This window comes from Peromyscus leucopus, chromosome 17 (genome assembly GCF_004664715.2).
Source record: "Peromyscus leucopus breed LL Stock chromosome 17, UCI_PerLeu_2.1, whole genome shotgun sequence".
In the NCBI taxonomy this organism is placed as follows: Eukaryota; Metazoa; Chordata; class Mammalia; order Rodentia; family Cricetidae; genus Peromyscus; species Peromyscus leucopus.
In genome coordinates, this window is record NC_051077.1 from 38,814,524 (window position 1) to 38,836,216 (window position 21,693).

At 35.8% G+C, this 21,693-nt stretch overlaps 2 protein-coding genes across 2 annotated transcripts in view; one reads left to right on the forward strand and one right to left on the reverse strand.

Annotated features, from left to right (window-relative positions):
• Positions 1-21,693, reverse strand: part of Wdr17 (WD repeat domain 17) — a 124,895-nt gene that overhangs the window by 53,902 nt on the left and 49,300 nt on the right.
• On the forward strand, positions 1,898-16,040 carry LOC119089224 (WD repeat-containing protein 17-like). The gene is made up of 6 exons (XM_037211743.1): positions 1,898-2,210; positions 4,423-4,653; positions 9,442-9,693; positions 11,548-11,670; positions 14,530-14,714; positions 15,532-16,040. The coding sequence occupies exons 1-6, from the start codon at positions 1,976-1,978 to the stop codon at positions 15,718-15,720; spliced, it is 1,215 nt and encodes a 404-aa protein (XP_037067638.1). The 5' UTR covers positions 1,898-1,975; the 3' UTR covers positions 15,721-16,040.

Sequence of the window (21,693 nt, forward strand, 5' to 3'; positions counted from 1 at the left end):
ACAAGAAAAGCTATAATTAAGGAAAGAGAAAAACTTAGGGAAATGAAGTCTTTGAAAATGACTAGGTCATTACTCAAATTTATATACCAAGATATTCACTGTAGCTTTATTAGTAAGGCAAAAAGGAAAAGTTCTTGAAGTGCTAAGCAGTAGCATAGTGTTATTCCAGTGTTTTCCTGAATCCTGACATTAGAAACGCAACTCTGACCAAATGAGGCGGATCCTCTGTATAGACCCTGTGCTCTCCCTAAGTGTGTGAACCTGAGGGGTCCTACCTAATAAGAAAGCAATTCAGGAAGTGGGACATGGAATAGGAAGCATACAACAGGACAGAGTCTTACAGGCTAGGCTTTTTGTTTTGTTTTCTTTCGGGTTTTTTTTTTTTTTTTCGGGGGGCGGGGGGTTAGGGGGGTGGCATTGTGAATTTAAGGTCTGAAAACATGTTTCTGAGGAGTGGTTTTTTGAACTCATATTCTGGGATGGTGAATGAATAATAATGAGAAAATCAGCGAGGAAAGCATTAGAGGCCAAGGGAACAAGGAGACAGAAGCTTGATCATGTAGGAAACTATATTCTATGTTAGCAAGTAGTGTCTCAATGAAGGTACAAGACATAATAAATTAAAGTGATTAATTCCAGCAGTAATAATTAATGGAGGCACTTATACATACAAACACAAAAAACCCAATGATGTATAGGGTCTATTACACCATTAATAGTTAAGAATGAATAGCTGAACCATTTCCGAGAGAGAAAGAGGGAGAGAGAACCTAGAGGCCAAGCGAGCTGCGGCCCAAATGGCAATTATATAGGAAGGAAGCTGGGGGAGGGGAGTGAGGCTCCTGGGCTGCTGAAGTTTAGGGTGGGGGCAGGGTGAGAAGTGCCCGTGGAGCCTGGACTCTTCACCAGGTACCGCTGGAGGACAAACCGGCACTTTGGTATGCTAATAGGCACCCCGGAGTTAGCCATTTGTCAGGAGTTTCTTTGGGACCCAACAGTCACATTCAGAGAAAGGGAGCCGCTGTTGACCCCACCAGGTTCCAGTGCATTATCCTAATCCAGAGCTCCTACAGATAGTCCTGGTTAAAGTAAATAGGACACGGACATGGACGGACACACACACACACACACACACACACCACACACACACACACACACACACACACACACACTCAAAACCATGCATCTAGAGGACCTTAGGGAGGAGGTGGAGTTGAGTTGATAGGTTGGGGAGGGGGGAGTAAGAGAGTGTAGTGGGAGACAATAACCAGAATGCATTAACACATGCCTAAGACAGTCAGGGAAATGCTTTTTTTCTTTTTCTTTTTTTGGGTTTGCTTTTTAGGTTTTTGTTTTTTGTTTTTGTTTTTCGAGACAGGGTTTCTCTGTGTAGTTTTGGTGCCTGTCTTGGATCTTGCTGTATAGACCAGGCTGGCCTCGAACTCGCAGAGATCTGGAGTTAAAGGTGTGTGCCACAGCCACCCTGTGGGAAATGCATTTTAAGAAAAGAAAACACCTTTAATATTTTGGAGAATTGCTTTTGAGCATCACTGAAAACTTCTAAAAGTTGTTATAAACAGATTAAGTGTTTTCTTTTTAAATAACTTTAAAATAAACTTAAAAGCCTATTCATGTTTTTCTGTTAAAGAACAGTTGATTTATTTAACCTAATTTTTATTCAAACATCTGAAATGTTTTAAAAGATTCTAAATCAAAGGGGTTTTTATATTTCATAAAATATATTGATGAAAAATGTAATAAAATTATACAATATACATGTTTATAATGTAAACATTTTACTACTTCTAATATAAAATCTTTGCTTTCTCAGTTTTTTTTTTCAAACGGTTTCTTTAAGCTTACTGAATTCAGTTGAATGAAAACCAAGGCATGAATTGAATTCATATTTATTTTTATGCAAACCAGTATTTCTTTGCATAGTTTCTGTTTTGTATAGTATGATTTCTAATTGGGAATGTACTATTTAAAAAGGAGAATTGAACGGCTTGACGTGCTTCATTTTAGTTGGATCACCGTTATAATGAATTCAAACTTCATGCAATTATGTCAGAACATAAAAAAGACAATCACGGCAATCTCTTGGTGTCCACATAACCCTGACCTGTTTGCAAGTGGCAGTACTGACAACTTAGTGATCATTTGGAATGTTGCAGAGCAAAAAGTCATTGCTAAACTCGACAACATCAAAGGTATACTTATAAAGTTTATTTTACCAAGTAAACTATCTTTATTTCAATTTGTTTAATTAGTTCAGATTTTTAAAACAGTATTCAAAATTTTTAGTAGTAACATGTCTAAGAAATGCATTTCATGCCGTGGCAGGTGCATGGGTACAAAACTGAAATAGAATTTCCCAAAATAAAACTCCGAAGAGGATGTTATTAACTAAGAATGTAGCCAATTACAAATAATTTCAATGTGAAAATTTAGTATGAAAATTTCCAGAATAAATATTCAAACAAAACTAGGAAAAATTAATTAGGTAAGTTGCCTGTTCATTGGGGTATTCCAATCTTTGACACATATGGATGATAATATGCAGATAATGTGCATCTACATGATGTACTGCTGAGCATGTTTTGTGACCTTATTTGTGCTTTCATAGAGATGAAAACTTGTTTCAACAAACAGATCTTTGGGAATTGGATAATCACAATCCTATTTTACTCAACATTGGGCTTTAATTTTACCTATATTGATGATATAATTAAATAACCATTTTATGTTCAATATCATAGTTCACTTTATTTTTCAGTACCAATGATAATTCGATGATTATTTATAGTGTGTATGGTGTTTCTAGATAGAATGTCAATATTCAGTTTCTTTTAAAAGTATTAAACTTTTAAACTATTGCACTAGTTTAATTTTGTTCAAATTTTCTTTATTATACTCTAACGTGTACTTGCAAAATTATCCCTGTGTTTTCTGTAGCAATACAGCCTTTTTAAATTTTTAGCCATATTTAACACATTTAGTATATTGCCTTTTCAATTTATGCCATTAAAAATGTTTTTAAAAGTTCAGTGAAAGGAATTGATTTTGTTATTAAATGTTGTTTTAAGGTATTTTCCAAATTATAGGAATTCGAAGTGCAAATAGTGGATTTTACTTCTAAATTCATGTAATCTGTTTTTTATCACTTTGAATAACCAGTAATTAGGTAGTGAGCAGAGTTCGCTCCACCCTCTGAGAAAGATATTTATAAAGCCAGCTGTTTAGCGAACATCTATTAATATAGTTGACAGTTTTCTTTGAGTTTTTAGTATATCACTGAGGAGAAAAATCCATTGTGACATAAAAACAGCCATTTGTGGCCTTTGTCAGGAGTTTTCATATATCTCCATATTTTCCGATGATCACTGTTAATCAAAAGTCCTATTCTAGTATTGTTTACAGTAATAACAATGCATATACCCAATACTTTCTATTTTTGTAAATGATCTTATAGAACATAGAAAACTGCTTGCAATTAATTTTATATTTTATGGTAAAAAAAATTAAAGGTTTGTGATGCATTGTTCTCATAAAGTCACAACTTTATGAGAACAACAACACAGAATCTGTATTAGCCTATGTTTGAAAATAACAACTTCAATGAACTTTGGAAGTACTATTATTATTATTATCTTTCTTTATCAATTATAATTTTTATTATTATTATTATTATTATTATTATTATCATCTGTCTTTGTCAAGGAGTCATAATAGAACCTTATGTGAATCTAACGTATTTGTGCGGGGAGACTGCTTTAGTTCATTTAGCCATAGTTCCCCATGTCTCTGGATATATACTTAAAAGGACTTCATCACTGACATTTGTAGAAAACTTAAATGATTGTAGTAATAGTGTGGATACATTTTAATTTAATTTTTGCTGTGAAAATTGTCAAAGACTTATTGATAACTCCTCCAGGTTATTTTATTTCCAAATACTTTCCCAATTTGAAAGCTTTAATACTTTATCTAGAAATGTTTAACAATTGTTATTTTTTACAATATTTTAACTTGTACATACAGTATTGGCCCTGGATGTTTTTCATTTTTATTTTCTTTTCTTCCCTAGTAAATTAGTCTGTCTAGTGGAAAAATGAGTGTTAGACTCACCCAATTATTAAATGTTAAAGTTGTCAGCAGCTCTACACAGTAACATATTGAGTAACCCTACATATTTCATATATAAAATACGCTGGGTTAAATGAATTGGTATTCTCTAAGTATATTCCCCATAGTTTTAAAGATTATCTTGTAAGTACAGTTCCCAATTAAGAAGTTGATTGTTTTTAAAATAATGAAATAATCCTTATATTTCTATTTTTATAAGTGCACAATGCAAACAACAGTTGTACGAATCTTATGCACATCTTTCTGTTGCATGTGTTTGCATTTAATTTCTTCCAGGGACACCTGCTTGTCTCGGCTGGTGCTGGAACACAGATGATGCTGTGGCCTTTGTTTCCCAGAAAGGTCCTCTGCTCATTTGGACCATCTCGGGACCAAACAGTGGAGTGTCCGTACACAAAGAAGCTCATAGTTTTGTGTCCGATATCTGTATATTTAGATGGCACACCCAAAAGAAGGGAAAAGTTGCATTTGGTCATATTGATGGAAGCATATCAATTTTTCAGCCTGGTAAGTATTTAATTATCTTGATCTCATCTGTTTTTCTTAGCAAATATAATTCTTATTCATATGCCTGTATTAGTCTGAGAATAAACAACTTTAAAAAAGAAAAGGTTTATTTTGGCTCAGTTTGGCTCACAATGTGGGAGGTTCCTGTGTCTGATCCATCATCCTCATTGTGTTGAGCCTGTGTGAGCATACTACCAGTTACAACATACAACAAGAAAATCTTATTAATCATTTATTGATTGTGAAAAAGAGAAGAGGAAGGGAAGTTAATCCCATTATTCCCTTCAAAGGCATGTTCCTAGTGACCTAAAACCTCCAGTAAATCAACTTTTTAAAAATATTTTTCTTAGCCAGGAAAGATGCAAAACTACACAGAGAAACCCTGTCTCAAAAATAAATAAATAAATTATTTTATTTTTGATCCAGAACCTGATTTGTTTGTTTGTTTGTTTTTCGAGACAGGGTTTCTCTGTGTAGTTTTGGTGCCTGTCCTGGATCTCGCCCTGTAGACCAGGCTGACCTCGAACTCACAGAGATCTACCTGGCTCTGCCTCCCAAGTGCTGGGATTAAAGGCGTGTACTACTACCACCCAACCAGAACCTGATTTTTCAAGACGCCATCTACGACCTCCCACTCCTTGTCACCAGCACCACAAGCTGTGGACCAAACCTTCTACACATGAGCCCTTGGGGGTCTCTCCAGACTCCAAATTAGAGCAGTGCTGAAAGTCCAATTGCCCAGAATGTTAGGATTATCCAGATTGTGCTGAGTCCTAATGTTCATTTGAAGCAAATTTTACTGAAAAGCATGAAATTCCCCTTCTATCTTCTGTGCGGACTTTCTTTTAATCAACTCCAGTCAATCATTTGTCTTTGTTTGGAATTTTCAGATCAGTCTTTTATATCTGTACATTTATGGAAAATAAGTCAAATGAACAAGAATTTTCATCCGGGAGGTATAACAGTTTTCTAATACTATCCACAGATGATTTACCTTTTGATAGAGATACTGCAATACCACGTTCTTTATCAAAGATATCACCCCTTACAGAGAAAGGGACAGTGAAGCTTTGAACGCCTAGTTACTTAACTGGACTGACTAGGCCTGTTATGAACTATTGTCAGGTTTATATTCACTTTAAAATTTAGGTGATAATAAAACATAATTTTATTATTTTGTTATTGCTCTTTCAAGAATGAAATAATTAAAAATACCTTATGTTTAACTTTTCTAACATTAATAAAAAAAATTAAAACTGATTGGGGAAAGTTTTCTTTATGAGTATAAATTTTATTTGTTGCTTTTATCGTTTTCCCCTTATGGCCACAGTGAATTGTGTAAACTTCCATGATTTCTTTACTCTTCTCTTTAACCATCGGATCTCAAAATCCGAAATTTAACAGTTATATGCTATATCACCTTCAATTTTTCAACACCAACTTTCCCTGACTACTGTTTTTAATGTAGAAGCTGCTACACTTCTATCACAAGATTTTCTTCCTGTCTGATAGGCCAAGAAACTCGATTTTATAAATGAAACATAACATCAGTGTAGCCGGAAGATTTCTCTGGTCTCTCCCAGCCCCAAGGTCCCACAGCCGCTTATAAAATAATCATTCAGAGGCTTAATATTAATTACCAATTGTACGGCCTATGGCAGGCTTCTTGCTAGCTGGCTCTTATAACTTGACCCATTTCTATTAATCTATAAGTTGCCATGTGGCTGTGGCTTACCAGTACTTTCACATCTTTCTTCTCCTGGCAGTGCTGGTGTCTCTCTCCCCTCTCTTTTCTTCTTCCTGTCTCTCTCTCCAGTATCCTGCCTAGCTATAACCTGCCCTGCCATAGGCCACACAGCCTTATTTATCAACCAATCAAAGCAACACATATTCACAGCATACAGAAAGACATCCCACAGCACATCAGTAGCACATATCAATGAAAATATCAGCTATATTCTTCTGATGACTGGCCACAAAACTTTATGGATTCATTTTTTTCTATTCCTTACAATAAAAACACAAGGATCCCAGAAAAGATGTGATGAATGTAATCCATTATCATTTAAAACAACATGATTCAGACATATCCAACTCAAGCCTGTGAATTTTGTAAATGGTAATGTCTTTTTGAAATGCACGAAGCTTAGACACACCTGACAGCATTCACAATTCAAATTCTCCCATTTTGTTTCCATGGTTTCAATTTTTTTACATACTAAGATACTTTTGAAAGAAAACAAAATTAACTGGCACAAACAAATACCCACATTTCTTAAGAAATAGTCTTTGGCTAATAAGTCCTTTTTTTAAATAACTCTTTCAATTTTATGACTGTTATGCACATCACTTTCTATCACACCAAATAGGCAGTTAAGAAGTACTTATTTGGATAAATAAAATGTAATTTTTTTCTTTGTGCGTGTATGTGGGGAGTGTGTGCATATGTCTGTATGTGTGTGTGTGTGTGTGTGGTATGTTCAAGTCCCCATCTGTACATGAAGGATAAAAGACAAAATCAGATATCTTTCTTAATTACCCCACCACCTTATTTGGAGACAGAGTCTCTCACTGAACGATGTGGTCACTATTGGCCAATCTAGCCCTGCCCTGCCCAACTTTAACTCTAGGTGCTAGGGATCCAAACTCTGGTCCTATCCTCACATAGCAAACACTTTACTGCCTAAGGCCATCTCTCCAGCATTAAACCTATTTTTATTTTAATATACAAAGTAGATAAAGCTAAATGAATAAAATCACGCATCCATTTTCTGTGAGTATATAAGTAAAATTCTGAATAAAATACTACCTATTTAAGATAAGCAGTGTATTTTAAAAATAACATGGTTTTGTGAGCTTAAAGCTGAAATAATAAGATATTAAATTCACTTTGTAAGTAAATAGTTGATGTAACTAAGGGATATTAACTTGTTTTTACTTTTGTGTTCTGATTTGTTGAAAAGAACATATAATTATGAGACTGAAACAAGAGTGATTGTATAGTTTTTTGTTGTTGTTTTGTTTTTGATGTGTGTGTTCCTGGGGGGAGGCAAGCACATGTATGAGTGTGTGTGTGAGTGCGTGCGTGTGTGTGTGTGTGTGTGTGTGTGTGTGTGTGTGTGTGTGCATGTGTACATTTGCAGATACACATTTGTGTGCAGGTGCATGTGCACATGTATCTGTGTGGAGGCCAGAGAAGAGTTTCAGGCATCATTCCTCAATAACGCCATGTTCTTAACTTTTGAGACAGTCTGTCACATTGGCATGGACCTTGCCCATAGAGCTATGCTGTGGGATGTCTTTCTGTAGGCTGTGAATATCTGTTGCCCCATTGGCTAATAAATAAAGCTGCATTGGCCTATGGCAGGGTAGGATGGAGCCAGGTGTGAAATCCAAGAGAGATAGTGAGAGAAGAAAGGAGAGTAAAGGGAGATGCCAAACCATCCCAGGAGTAACAAGTAATGGGACACAGGTAAAGCCACAGAATATGTGGCGATACATAGATTAGTAGTTCTGGGTTGAGTTAAGTTATAAGAGCTAGCTAGTAAGAAGCCTCAGCCATAAGCTATATAATTTGCAATTAATATTAAGCCTCCAAGTGATTATTTTATAAGCGGCTGCAGGACAGGTGCGGGGGGAGGTGGGGCATTGGGGAGTTTGAGGGGGTAGACAGACATGAGACATCAGGCCGGGTGGGACCAGAGAAACTTAAGGCTACAGAGCTAGAATAATGGCTGATCAGCAAGCTCCAGGAATCTGCTTGTCTCCAATTCCAGAATGCTAGGACTATAACCATATACGTTCATGCCCATCATTTTTATCTGGCTCTGGGGATTGGATGCAGATCCTTATACTTTCAAGGCAAGCACTGAGCTGTCTTCCTGCACTCCATAATCATGTACTTTTAAACAAGCACATCCTCTAAAATTTATAATTCTTCAGACTACAAAGCATTTCTTTCCTATTTACATTGTCTATGTTTAATTGACTCATTGGCTATCTTTTGGGAATAAGGGGACTCCAGAGGAGTTCTCATGTGGTTCCTCAGCAACACGTCTTTTCCCAATACCAGCTATATATTTAATTTACAAAAGTTAAGATGATTTCTGATAATTCTTTGTATATTTAATTTCACTTATTTATTCTGGATTTCTTGTTTTAATTCTCTGGTTTGAATTTTGACAACTGATGATAAAGAATGAGAAAGGAATTACCATAAATACTGATAATGCTATTTATGACACATCCTTACTGTGATAAGCTCTTTAACGAACTACTCATGTAATGTTGTCAAAATCTCTGTGAACAAATCTTGAGTCCTCCATTATAAAACCAGAGACGCTTAGGCATCAAAGACTGTGGCTTCTTCAGGAGAGCAAAGCTAGTTAGTGTAGAACCTGAGTGTGGATCTAGGCAACCAACTCCGAAGTTACTGTTTTTACTTATGGAAAACATTTTACTGATATTCTCTACTACTTCCCTGTCCCTGTCTTCATGAGAAAGTAAAACTTTATTTTTCTTATGAGGCAAGCAAATCTTTTTCTTCTAGATTTTTCGTACTAAATATGAGGAATACTTCAAGCACTCAAGGGTATCCAAATAAAGCAGTTAACCCTGACTGGCATCATCGGGGCTAACAGTTCTCCCATGCACATGTCAGCCAGGCCTTCCATATAGGAAAGCCAGATCATGCTCTCAGGCGTCTCACAGACTGGGAACATACAGTACAGATCATGAATGAAACACTGATCTCTGATGCTCTTTGAAACAAGTTCCTTTTTATGATAGGTAGTAAACATCAGAAGCACGTTCTGAGACCTGAGTCTCTTGAAGGAACAGATGAAGAGGATCCAGTGACAGCCCTGGAGTGGGACCCCCTATCCACTGACTATCTTCTGGTGGCTAATTTGCATTATGGGATTCGCCTGCTGGATTCTGAATCACTGTATTGCATCACAACGTTTACTTTTCCCAGTGCAGCAGTGTCTGTGCAGTGCTTAGCCTGGGTTCCCAGTGCTCCAGGCATGTTCATAACTGGAGGTAAATGTATCTGTATTCCTGAAAGCTTCAAATCCATGAATGTTCATGAACTGAATTAGATCAATTGTGTTTTGTTAGTTGATTTCATAAAAATTGTTAATTAACATCACAAACATTTAATATTGTAAGTGTCTAATTTATAGTACATCACTGGCATGATTAAAGTGAAATTAAGGCATCATACTTCCTGCATGTAGAAATCCACTGCGATATATTATATCTATGCACATGTACCTGTGTTTATATGTGCACAAACAGCAAACAGTTGGATTCCAGGTGTGGATAGAGGACATCGAAGGCATTGGTTGGAAAATAATCAAATTTCCTGATAGGAGCCTGATTAACCTCACTAGTTTTAACCGATCATCACCAGATATGCTAAGATATAGTTAAGTATCTTCAATCAAATTTAGAAATGAAAGTAGTGTATAGTCCCTGTCTGAGAGAAGCTGTCAAGGTAACTCATGAAATCTGAGAAGATGGAAGAGTTTAGGAGTAGCAACAGCAAGTAATATCCAACTTTTACTGTTTACTAAGGCTCAGAGAAAGAGAAAGAAGTGGGGGGAGAGGGAGAGAAAGGGGACAGAGAGAAGACAGTCAACCATTCCATGAGAGTTACATTTATTCCATGTACATTTATATACATGTACTTGGCATAAAATAATATTATTTTTCACCTCAAAAGTTTGAGGGATTCTGTACTTGTTTTACTTTTGCAGTTTTAATTTAAATAAAAATAGATGGATTCCTAGTTTATATATCTTAGTAAACCTTAAATAAGTTTATGGGATTTTATGAATAATAGGTAAGAAAAAATATATATTTATTAGTAGTAAGATAAACTTCATATGCCACAAAATTCACCTGTTTTAACCACAGTTCAGTGGTTTCTAGTCTATTCTCAAGGTTATATGACCATTACCTCAATCCAGAGTATTTATTTTTTTCCAAACAAAACCTGTATCCACTAATAACCAAGTATCACTGTTCCTCTCCCCACCCTGAAAAGCACACGTGCATAAAAACAGATAATCTACTTCCCGTCTCCGAGTTTGCCTATTTGGGGCATTTTAGGCAATCATTTCAAATGTGGCCTTTTGTATTCACTCCTTTCGCTTAGCACCGTATTTTGAAGATACATCTGTGTTGCAGCATAAACCAGTTTTGCCACTCCATCCTGTCATAAATACTATCCTATTATAGATGTTGTCAGTGGTCGCTATTTATACCGTTCACACTTTAGGTGATTATGACTAACACTGTTATTATGAGCATCAGTGTAGAACTGTTATGTGAACTTATAATTCTGTTAACTTAAAAACATTGGTAAAATTACTGGGTAATAAGGTAATATTATGTGTGATTGTTTGAGGCACAGACAGACTATTCTCAAATGCAAGCTATTGAGAGATTTGGAAGAGGGAGCAATTTTCTAATTGATTTTCAAGCATGTTTGATTTATTTGTCTGAAAGCAGATAATGAGTAGTTGATAGACATTTCAATATAAAGAGATCGCTTAGTGTTAGACGTGGATAACTTTCTTTGCCTGACCATTTCCTAGAATGAGTGTTGTCCAAAGAGATTGATTGTGATCATACTGTATAATGACCTTCACGGTGGGCAGCTTTTAAGGAAGGCAGTTTCTATCGCAGTGACAGAGTGTAATGGAATAAAAAATAAACATGCCCCAAATATAAAACTGGAGCAGGATATCAGCCATTTCTTTGATTGCATCATTAATATTTAAATGATGTCAGTGATTGCCTCTGGAGGTCTTTGTTGTTACTTCTATAACTGGGTATTTTAGTGTCCAACAAATGTGTTGACATTTGCATTTCTGATGATCTGACTAGATTCTCAAGTGGGTGTTTTACGTATTTGGAATGTTTCAAGAACAACACCTATCGATAATTTTAAATTAAAGAAAACGGGATTTCACTGCTTACATGTCGTTAATTCTCCTCCAAAGAAAAAATGTAAGTAAAAATATAAAAGTTTTGTTAATACTACACAGTATCATATTTCTGCACAGAAAGTGGTACCACAATATAAATATATTACATATTTTATACTGCTAAAAAGCATTTTAAAGAATTAGCCTTGAGCCGGGCAATGGTGGCACATGCCTTTAATCCCCAGCACTCACTCGGAGGCAGAGCCAGGCAGATCTCTGTTAGTTTGAGGCCAACCTGTTCTACAGAGTGAGATCCAGGACAGGCACCAAAGCTACACAGAGAAACTCTGTCTCGAAAACAAACAAACAAACAAAAAAGAATTAGCCTTGATAATATGCATACTGAAGGAACCATAAACCCACAGAATAATTAGTATTCCTAATATAAAACTATTTAGAGCCAACCTACATTTGCAAAATGCCACTGAATGATAACATTCAGATAATCTTAAATTATTGCTGTGAGGGAGGTGAAACAATGATATTGATGAGAATTATTAAGAATGATGGGATTAAATAAAATTGGCACAGCAGGTATAGTTTAAGTATACCTCATTTATAAGCTACAAAGTTTATAGCAAAAAAATGTTAAAATAATCTCAGTGTTCAAATTACAAGACTTAGAAATCTGGGTTTCATTTTGGCTATGAGTTGTCACTGAATTTATAGAATTTTGAGTCATCTCTGCTCTTTTGTTTTTGCACATTATTTTCTGGTTATTTGCTGATTTTCTAATGCAAGATAAATAGTCAAATGCATGTTCTAAATAAACAATCTGGAACTTTGAATAATTTTTAGTTAGACTTTTTATTAAAGTAAGCAAGAATAGAATTGACTTTCTGTGAGGTCTATCATATCATTCTGCATAGGGGGTAATGTGTCCATATTGTGACTGCAAAAACTATGGACTAAGGAACTTTTTTCTCCAATTAAAATATAATTAAATAATTTACCCTACCCCTCTGATGTCTGATCCCCCCAAATTCACAGACTCCTTTAGCCATTGCTGTTACAGATATACAAAAAAGAACCAATATAAATACAATCTGCTGAGTTCATTCAGTGTTGGCTGCATGTATATGTTTCTGTGGATCCCCACTGGGTATTGTATAGCCAATAATGGGGCTCTTGATTAAAAGAATAACTTATGATTGGGGCTTAGTGGTTAAAAGAGAGCTTTCTTTTCTTTCAGAGGACTTGAGTTTAGTTCTCAGCACTCACATCAAGCAGCTCACACTACATGTAACTCCAGCACACCTTTGTCTGGCCTCCACAGGCACCTGCACACATGTAGTGTACACTCAGGCACAGACACGCACATGCGGGTGCACGTACATTTATCTAGGATAGTCATTTCCTCCTTACTCAAGCCTATTTTTCCTCATACAAATATAAATAACTAACAATAGCTATTAAAATTAATGGTTTTTTTTCTAATTCAGAGGGCATTGATAAATAGTTAGAAGCAACTAATTTGAACCTCAATCACTTTTGTAAACTTAAATCAATCTGTAGAGTCCCAGCTTTTCAATGGTTTGAACCTGGGTTTAGAAGAAACAGAATGCTGAGTGAGAGACTAGCTAGAATATTGTACATTGCTTCTATGTTCTTTTTCTGTATGCTTTACTTTCTTTGTTTTGTCATTATGAATTTTTATATCTTGGAAAGATTTACACCTCATAATCATTTTCTTTCATATTTCCTGATGACAAAAGTGTCCATGTCTATTAAAAGCCAGAAAATCTAAAGAAGCACATACTAATATTGTCATTTTGGAGTAATATCTTTCACATACTCTGTTGTTAGGTAGACTTCCAAGCTTATTTTTCCTAGTTTGCATTAAACACAATACCACAAACTAAGAACCATTATGAAATGCAGTTTAAAAAATAAAGACATTTAATTCTAAACAACAAGAATTCCAAGCAGATTGATGCATAAAGTTTATCAAGACCACTCATGATGTCAAATAATTAAAGTATCAAGCAATGGTTATGGATCATATTAACTTTTACCTATACTATATGTCATTGAACAAACTGATTATTCTAAAATACCTCTTTTATTATTATCTATTCTGGTTTGGACTTCCTGTCATTCTCAGGCTCAAAGAAATGAGCAATATCTATAATGAATTCAACAAGACTTTCTTATATTTTAAACAGAATACAAAATACTATGAAGTATTTATGCATATTTCAATGTGTAATTAATAGGTTTGTACTAATAATTTACAATGGTGTTAATAGAAGCAATTCACACTGACTTGAAAATAAAGTTTTTTACATTGACAGAAAAACATCACCTATGTGGGTGTTTGGGTATGAAGTTGTTGTACTGCTCATTTATTTTATGTGCCTGTGTGTGTCTCTCCATGTAATTGTGGAGTATATGTGCACATGTGTGTATGCCTGCTTGTGTGTGTGGAGGTAGAAAAGGGCATTGGATCCACTGGAGATGGAGCTTCAGATGTTTGTGGGACACTCATGTATGTAACTCATTTGTTACATAGGTACTTGAACTCTAACCTTCATACTCATGACTGTACAGCAAGCTTTCTTAACTGCTGAGCTGTCTTCTTGCCTCCTATGGTGGTATTTTGAAAGGAGACTATTTTTAAAACTAATAATGGTATATTTTAATTTATGGAGATAACAAGCTATACTTTTGTAAAAGGCTAAGATTCTTGACTAATTTTCAGTCATACTGATTTATCTGTACTTGTATAAACTTCTTTATTATAATCAAGATTTATACTCCTATTTCCACATTTTTGGTGAATCTAAGGAAGTAGAAATTGGGCTCACTGATATAGATTATTAATTAAGTCCTGTTATTTTATTCTAGAGAAAGTGATTGCTATTTTCCCTTCATATTTTAGTTTCAGCTCAGTCTCCAAACAAAAATCATTATACCTCCTCAACAAGTGAAGCAGTTCCGCCCCCAAATTTGACACAAAATCAAGCATTTTCTCTTCCTCCTGGTCATGTTGTGTGCTGTTTCTTGGATGGTGGAGTTGGGCTTTATGACATGGGAGCCAAGAAGTGGGATTTTCTTAGGGAATTGGTATGTCCTCCGGTTATTGCTTCTATTAAGTGCAATGATTATTTTGTATAAATTTGTGATATTTATATATACTTGCATATTAATATTGCTAAACATTATTTTGTAGGTAATAATGTACTGCTGTTTTTGCTGTTGAAACATTTTAGATAATAACACAGGGTAACAACAACAGAAAGCTGTGGGTGTGGCTGATTGGTACAGGGTTTGTCTTATATTTGAGACCCAATTTAATCTCTAGCTCCACAGAAGAGAAAGAAGCAAAGAGCAGACAGCAGTATATTATTGGAAGAAAAATGATTGGAGTGTGCTCCTCTCTTGGGAGCCAGGAAGCAGAGATAAGAGTGGGAGAAATGCAGAGACACACCCAGTTAGAACAGGGCCTCCAAGACCTCCATCTGTTCATGAGGCCGTACCTCCTAAAATTTCTACCACTTCTGAATAGTACTAACAGGTTGATCTGGCATCACTTAGCATTTGGAAGGTCTGCATATGGTTGCTGCCTCACTAGGCACCAAAACCTTCCAAACAAGGCTTTAAAGTTAAGGAAAATTCTATAATGTTTTCCTCTCTCACATATCCTTTCCTTTTGGCACAAAGGAAACAAGAAATATTTTACTTTTCAATGTGAGTTTTCAGGTTTCCGAAACTGAAATTTGAAAGCACAGCAGCAGAAAAAAAATTTAAGTACAACTAATGAAAGTTATCACCTTATGTCTGTTCTTATCACTGTACATGTATAAATTTTATGTATTATGCTTTATTAATAAGGAGTTCCTCCATAATATGATTTTTTTTAAAAAAAAATAATGAATTCTAGGGCCATGTGGAAACTATATTTGACTGCAAATTCAAACCTGATGATCCTAATCTCTTAGCAACAGCTTCATTTGATGGCACTATAAAAGTCTGGGATGTAAACACCTTAACAGCAGTGTATACTTCTCCTGGTAATGAGGGGGTCATTTTTGCTCTTTCATGGGCTCCAGGTAAGACTTCCTTTTATTAAAACCCAGAATGAAATAAAGTGACTTTCCTAAATCTTATTCAAATTTATCTTCTTCATCCAGATTTAATCTTATTCCAAATGGCTGTAGAGGCAAATTAATAGCAACTTTTTTGTCAGTTCAGCTTCTGTGAGATGTAAGGCTTTTTATAGCATAGCTCACCTGCAAAAGAACTTTGATTCCTGGGCTATTAAGATAACAGCCACATAGAAAACCTTCAGTAAATCTAGATGATTTGAATATTATCTAATTTTGGCTCTATTTGTAGAGCTATGCCTTTAAAGATTAATGGATTTTGCACGATAAAACTTTTCCTGAAAATTTTCGTGTATTTTTCATTTTTAAAAAAGAAGTATTATTTGTGTTTTCAACTGAAATTTTTTTATTTGATCAGCTTCCAAAAATATTTTCATAATCATTAAAATATTACTAAACAGCCAGGAAATATGAGTAGTAACACATTATGCATTCATATAATACTTGGGAGTTACTGATAACCTGGGGGATTGTGTCTATACTACTTGGTTTGATAACAGAGCCATCCCTGTCTTTTCAACTTCTATGCTGAATTATTTATTGATCTCAAATGTTATCAGAGATTTGCTCTAAAAAAATTTAGTAGGAGCTATAGACTAAATAAATTGATCATGTAACTATTGAAGTTATATAGCTAATATATTCATTGCTTTGTTCTCTTTCATAGTTGATGCACTGATAACAGTTATATAATTATATTTTGAAAATTTCCATTATAAATATATCAAATATGTGTCCAGTACAATGGCTCTGTGGGTAACAGAGATTATTGCCAAGCCCAGTGACCTGCGTTTAATCCCCTGGTACCTGGATTGCAGACTGGGAGAACCAGTTCCTGCAGATCTTCCTCTAAGTTCCAAAGGCATGCACATGCCACACAAATAAAAAATAAATTAAGTATCAGCTACAATTCTTAAATAAATTTCAAGTCTTCCCTTTTCAAAAATTGCATTTTTAAAGAGAATCACATTTGTAGAAAATACTAAATGTATCATCTCCAACCAATTGTGTTCTAAGGTGATTCAGATTGCATTGCTGGTGCGACTTCCCAAAATGGTGCTTTTATTTGGGATGTTCAAAAGGGCAAAATGATACAGCGATTCAATGAGGTAAGATGAACTTATTGCTGTCAAATTGCATTATCTCTTACTGCATATTATGTAAATGTTTTGTCTTAATGTGTAACAATACAATGGTATCTATGTTTTCCCAATTAGAAGACACTGCAAGGAACTACTGATAACCCAGGATGAATTTAATAATTACAACTGAATTTAGAAAAATTCATCTCAAATTGCATCATAGATTCCCAAGAATTTTAAGTTATGCTTTTCACAAAATCTAAGCAAATAATAATGGATAGAAGACTAAACTCAGAAATCCTAAAGTATTACCTAGTGTTATAACATTTTCTATAAAATCACGAAGAATTTTCTGCTCAAACATCCAAAACAGAATTCCATTCAAGTCCAGCTTTGTGAACCTTTGGGTTTATTGTGGTTATGTAAAAAGCAAGTATTATTCAAAAACAGAACATCACTGGGAAGCTCCTTCCTCTAATGTGGTCCACCTTGTAGAAATGTCACCAAAGACCCTTCTACAGTCCATCTTCCCCCTTGTGTATACTCCAGTAACCTCTAAGGCAGGAGTGAGTAGTGACTTAGTCCCTTCTTCTAGGAGGGAGTATTAACAGCCTCATTAACATTAGTGTAGACCTGACCATCACTAAATTGTACTTATTTTGTTTCCAGGCATATGAGTCAAGGTAAGTCAATATAACAATGGCTTCTGATGGCAATGGCCGGACCAAAGAAATAGCTTCACTATAATACCCAGTTCTGTTAGCAATATCTCTGGCTATAGACTCGTTTTATTGTCATGAACCTATTTCTTCATATACAACATGATGAAGTCAGATTCTACCATTGCTTTGATCTTCTTTCAAATTCTGTTATTGCACGACAAGCCTATAACTATAACTATCTCTTAGTAGGATTGAGAAACAAAGCTCCATGATGAGGTGTCTCTGCACAGATAATCTGCTGTCAGTCAGGTTGAAGCAGATGGAAATTTCTCTGTGTGTATGTGTGTATTATTTCAACATAGATTTAAGTGTGGTCATTTAGGGAGAAAGAGACATATATTTAGGCAAAATATGATATGCACCCATAACATGGGTAAGGGTTTTTTGTAAGAGAATATCATGTCTACATGTCTTAACAATAACCATATGGATGCTTGTGATGACTTTTGAAGTGACATTGTTCAAAGGGATCTCAGGATTTTTTTTTAAATGAAATCATAGGATGTTTCCTGGGGTACACTCGAGAGGATTACAGGCCAGTAAGATAAAACTATAGATCACAATGTAACCAGGACCTTTCTATAGCCTTCCTCTAAGCTTCCTGAAGGTCTTGTGTCTACTTACCTGCTTAAATAGGCTTTATGTCTTTCTTAAAGTGAATAAAACAGATAGATTTCCTAAAGGGTGTTTTCCTGTATAGATAATCAACAGGTCTGTTTAAATGACCTCTTAAGGTAGGAGGCATTGGTATGTCTTTCTTCTTTCCCAGAAAGCCCCTGGAAAGATAGAAATCTTAGGATCTTTTGAGCAATTTAGATAGAATGTCATATATCCACCCAAGGCCAGAGATACTCAGATCCCATTCTTTTTTTCCTTTTTTAAAAATTAAGAAATTTTCTATTCATTTTACATACCAGTCACAGATCCCCCTCGTCCAACCTCTCCAGGCTTCCCCCCAGTCACTTCCCCCATTCCCACCTCCTCCAAGTCAAGGTCTCCCATGGGGAGTCAGCAGAGCCTGGTACATTCAGTTGGGGCAGGTCCAAGCCCCTGTCCCCTGCACCAAGGCTGCTCAAGTTGTCACATCTTAGACATTAGGCTCCAAAAAGCCTCCTCATGCACCAGGGACAGATTCTGATCTCCCTGCCTGGGGGGGCCCCCAAACAGTTCAAGCTAAACAACTGTCTTGCATATCTAGAGGGCCGAGTCCAGTCCCATAGGGGATCCACAGCTATTGGTCCACAGTTCATGGATTTCCACTAGTTTAGCTGACCATCTCTGTATGTTTTCCCATCATGATCTCAATGTCCCTTGCTCATAGAATCCTTCCTCTCTCTCATAAACTGGACTCCTAGAGCTCGGCCTGGCACCTGGCCATGAGATCCCATTATTCTAACCCGAGATCAAAGATCTCAAAGTCTGAGATCTTGACTTTAGAAGTTGCTGTGTATGAAAGAGGTATCTATCCTTAATGACATTAGAGATTTCTGATATCTAAGTATCTAATTAGAAGAGTCAAAAGAACCTCTACTGAGTGAAGTCAAAACAAAATTCATAATCTTACAATGTTTTTTTAAAGTGTATGTGCACTTTACAAATATAAAGAGACTAATCCTATTTTTAATTCACTTGTATAAATTTACCTTCTATGTCCCTTCAAAGAAATAAACCACTGTAAATTGTCTTAACAATTTGAGGCAATGTTCTTATAAATCAGCCTTAAAATAGAGGTTATAAATTCATGGCTTTACTCTAATAACAGCCATGATTTCAGCAATTCATAAAATAGAGAAAGTTTGATTAAAATCTGAGAATGGGTTGGTTCTACCTTTTATTTTCTCATCACACAGTTGTTGACAGGCATTTCCCAGCTTACTAGATTTGTGTGTTTTTAAAGTTCTCCTCACGTGAGCTAGAACTACACCTCTTAGGGCTTCTCCAGTCCTGGAAAATTTTCAAATATCTTAATGAAAATAAACCTTTGAAACTAGAGCAAAATGAGTGAAAAAACTTGCTGACATTATACATTAGTTGTGGTAGCCTGTGTTTGAATGCAGTAAGGTGTATATCAGCAACTGGATACTGGACTTCACAGGGACAGACAGACAAGTACATTTAAATTTTATGGATGGCCGAAGAAGCCAACTTCAACTTTTAACCTTGTGTCCAACAAAACTAGAGCCTAATTTATGACTACTAAATCTGTTTTTAAGCGTGGCTGCCCCTTTATATATTCTTAAAATTTGTATTCAGGTTCTGAGTGTAAGTGAGGGTCTGGTGAAACCACTGAACTTGGCCCCTCCATGAGTAGAAAGAAAAGGTTTATTGGGGAATTCAAACTGTCAGGCTGTCTTCCAGAAGACAAAGAGAGTATATAAAATAATAATAATAATAATAATAATAATAATAATAATAATAATAATAAAGCAGGAAGAGCCTTGCCAGTTTTTAAAAGACAGGTTGTGGGGAGGAGGGAGCCTGTAAGCTGGACCAGCCTAGGAGTCAGAGTAGTGAGGGTGGGAGAAAACAACAGCCCATGAGCCAGCTGTAGGACTTTGATCTGTTGGGGCCTTGCTTGAGTTAAGAGGGAACTGGTTCTCATCGCAGGAGGTAGTTGGCTGCAGAGGCAGCTAAGGGAAGTAATGGCTTCTCTTGACAGACTGAAACCCACTTTACAAGATTGCTGAGGAACGCTGACTTTAAGTAGCAGTCCTATTTACCCAGTCAGAGTCCAGCCCGAGCGGAGTCTCCACTGTCATTCAGGACATTGTCAGCAGCACTACTGTTTGGGGACCCACTTTGAACCTAACACTGGGGAGAAGTCTAAGTGGGTAAACTACTGGCCACAAAAGTGGAGAAGTTGAGTCTGAATCTTCAGAACCTACCTAAAATGCAGTAGTGTATGTGCTGGAATCCCTGTGTTTGTACAAGGTAGTTTGTGGGAAACAGTATAGGATAATTCCTGGAGATGTGAGGGTCCACTACTCTGATATATGCAGCTGTGAACAAAAAGAAATAATTTTTTTAAAAATGTGGAAGGTAAGGACTGATAATTAAGGTTGTCTTCTAAATTCCACAAGCATGCCATGACAAGTGTACCCCTGTTTTTCACACATATGCACATACATAAACATACACACATCATACACACACATACAAATAAAAATTTTGTCTGTTGTATAAGCATATGCATATTCAGATTTCTGCCATTGACATTAATATCTATGCTACTATCACCTAGAATAAGTTACTAATAAAAATGATTCCTAGAAATAAGTAATTTTTTTAAATGGATAATTAATTTTTACTGATAACTGTTTTATATTTTTTTAAGCATGGGAAGAATGTAATATTCTACATTGCCTGGAGTCACAAAGATTCTAAACGAATAGCAACCTGCAGTGGGGATGGTTTCTGGTAAGCACTATATCTGACGGTAGGAAGTGAATCTGTATAGAAAGGATGCCTTGGATCATCTCAGTTGTTTATTCTGTTTGTACAATGTATCATTGTAAGTTTTATTTAAATCCCCACATAGGCACATGCTCTATTGGTGTGATATATCATTATTAAAGAACAATGCCATGCAAAAGCATTTCAAAATACAAAATGAACCAAATATGGAGTTAGTTTGTTTTGTTGAGACAGGGCCTCTTAAGGCTTAGGCTGGCCGTCAACTCTCTATATAGCTGAAGATGATCTTGAACTCCTGATCATCCTGCCTCCACCTCCCAGGTCTGGGATTACAAGTATATGCCACCATGCCTGGCACAGACTTTGCCTTCTAAATGAAAACACTGAACTGAAAGAACTGCCTTATGGGAACTCAATTTCCCAGAAAATTTAAGAGACACTAAGTAATATAAAATACTCCCAGACTTACAGATTCCACTATTTATAAAAAGATGGAAGCTGTTGAAAACAGGAATATGACCGTGAGGTAAAAGGCCCTCCTGCAGAGCTAATTTCACTATGCTTCAGACATACACGCTTTCTTAATTCTGACAAGCCCCAGGAAAAATTGAATTTCCAAGTAAAAACCCCTACAGAAACAATTACCTTGTTTTAAGTCAATGCTACTCCGTACTAGGAATGAAGTCATTGAGAGTTGCTCATTGAGGGTGGGGAAACTTGC

Bases quoted from the DNA above. Each gene is read 5' to 3' on its own strand.
- LOC119089224 (XM_037211743.1), top strand. From the start codon at position 1,976: ATGTACTATTTAAAAAGGAGAATTGAACGGCTTGACGTGCTTCATTTT. The intron at 11,671-14,529 runs GTAAGTAAAAAT...TTCATATTTTAG, and splicing joins TTCTCCTCCAAAGAAAAAAT to TTTCAGCTCAGTCTCCAAAC. The intron at 14,715-15,531 runs GTATGTCCTCCG...AATGAATTCTAG, and splicing joins GGGATTTTCTTAGGGAATTG to GGCCATGTGGAAACTATATT.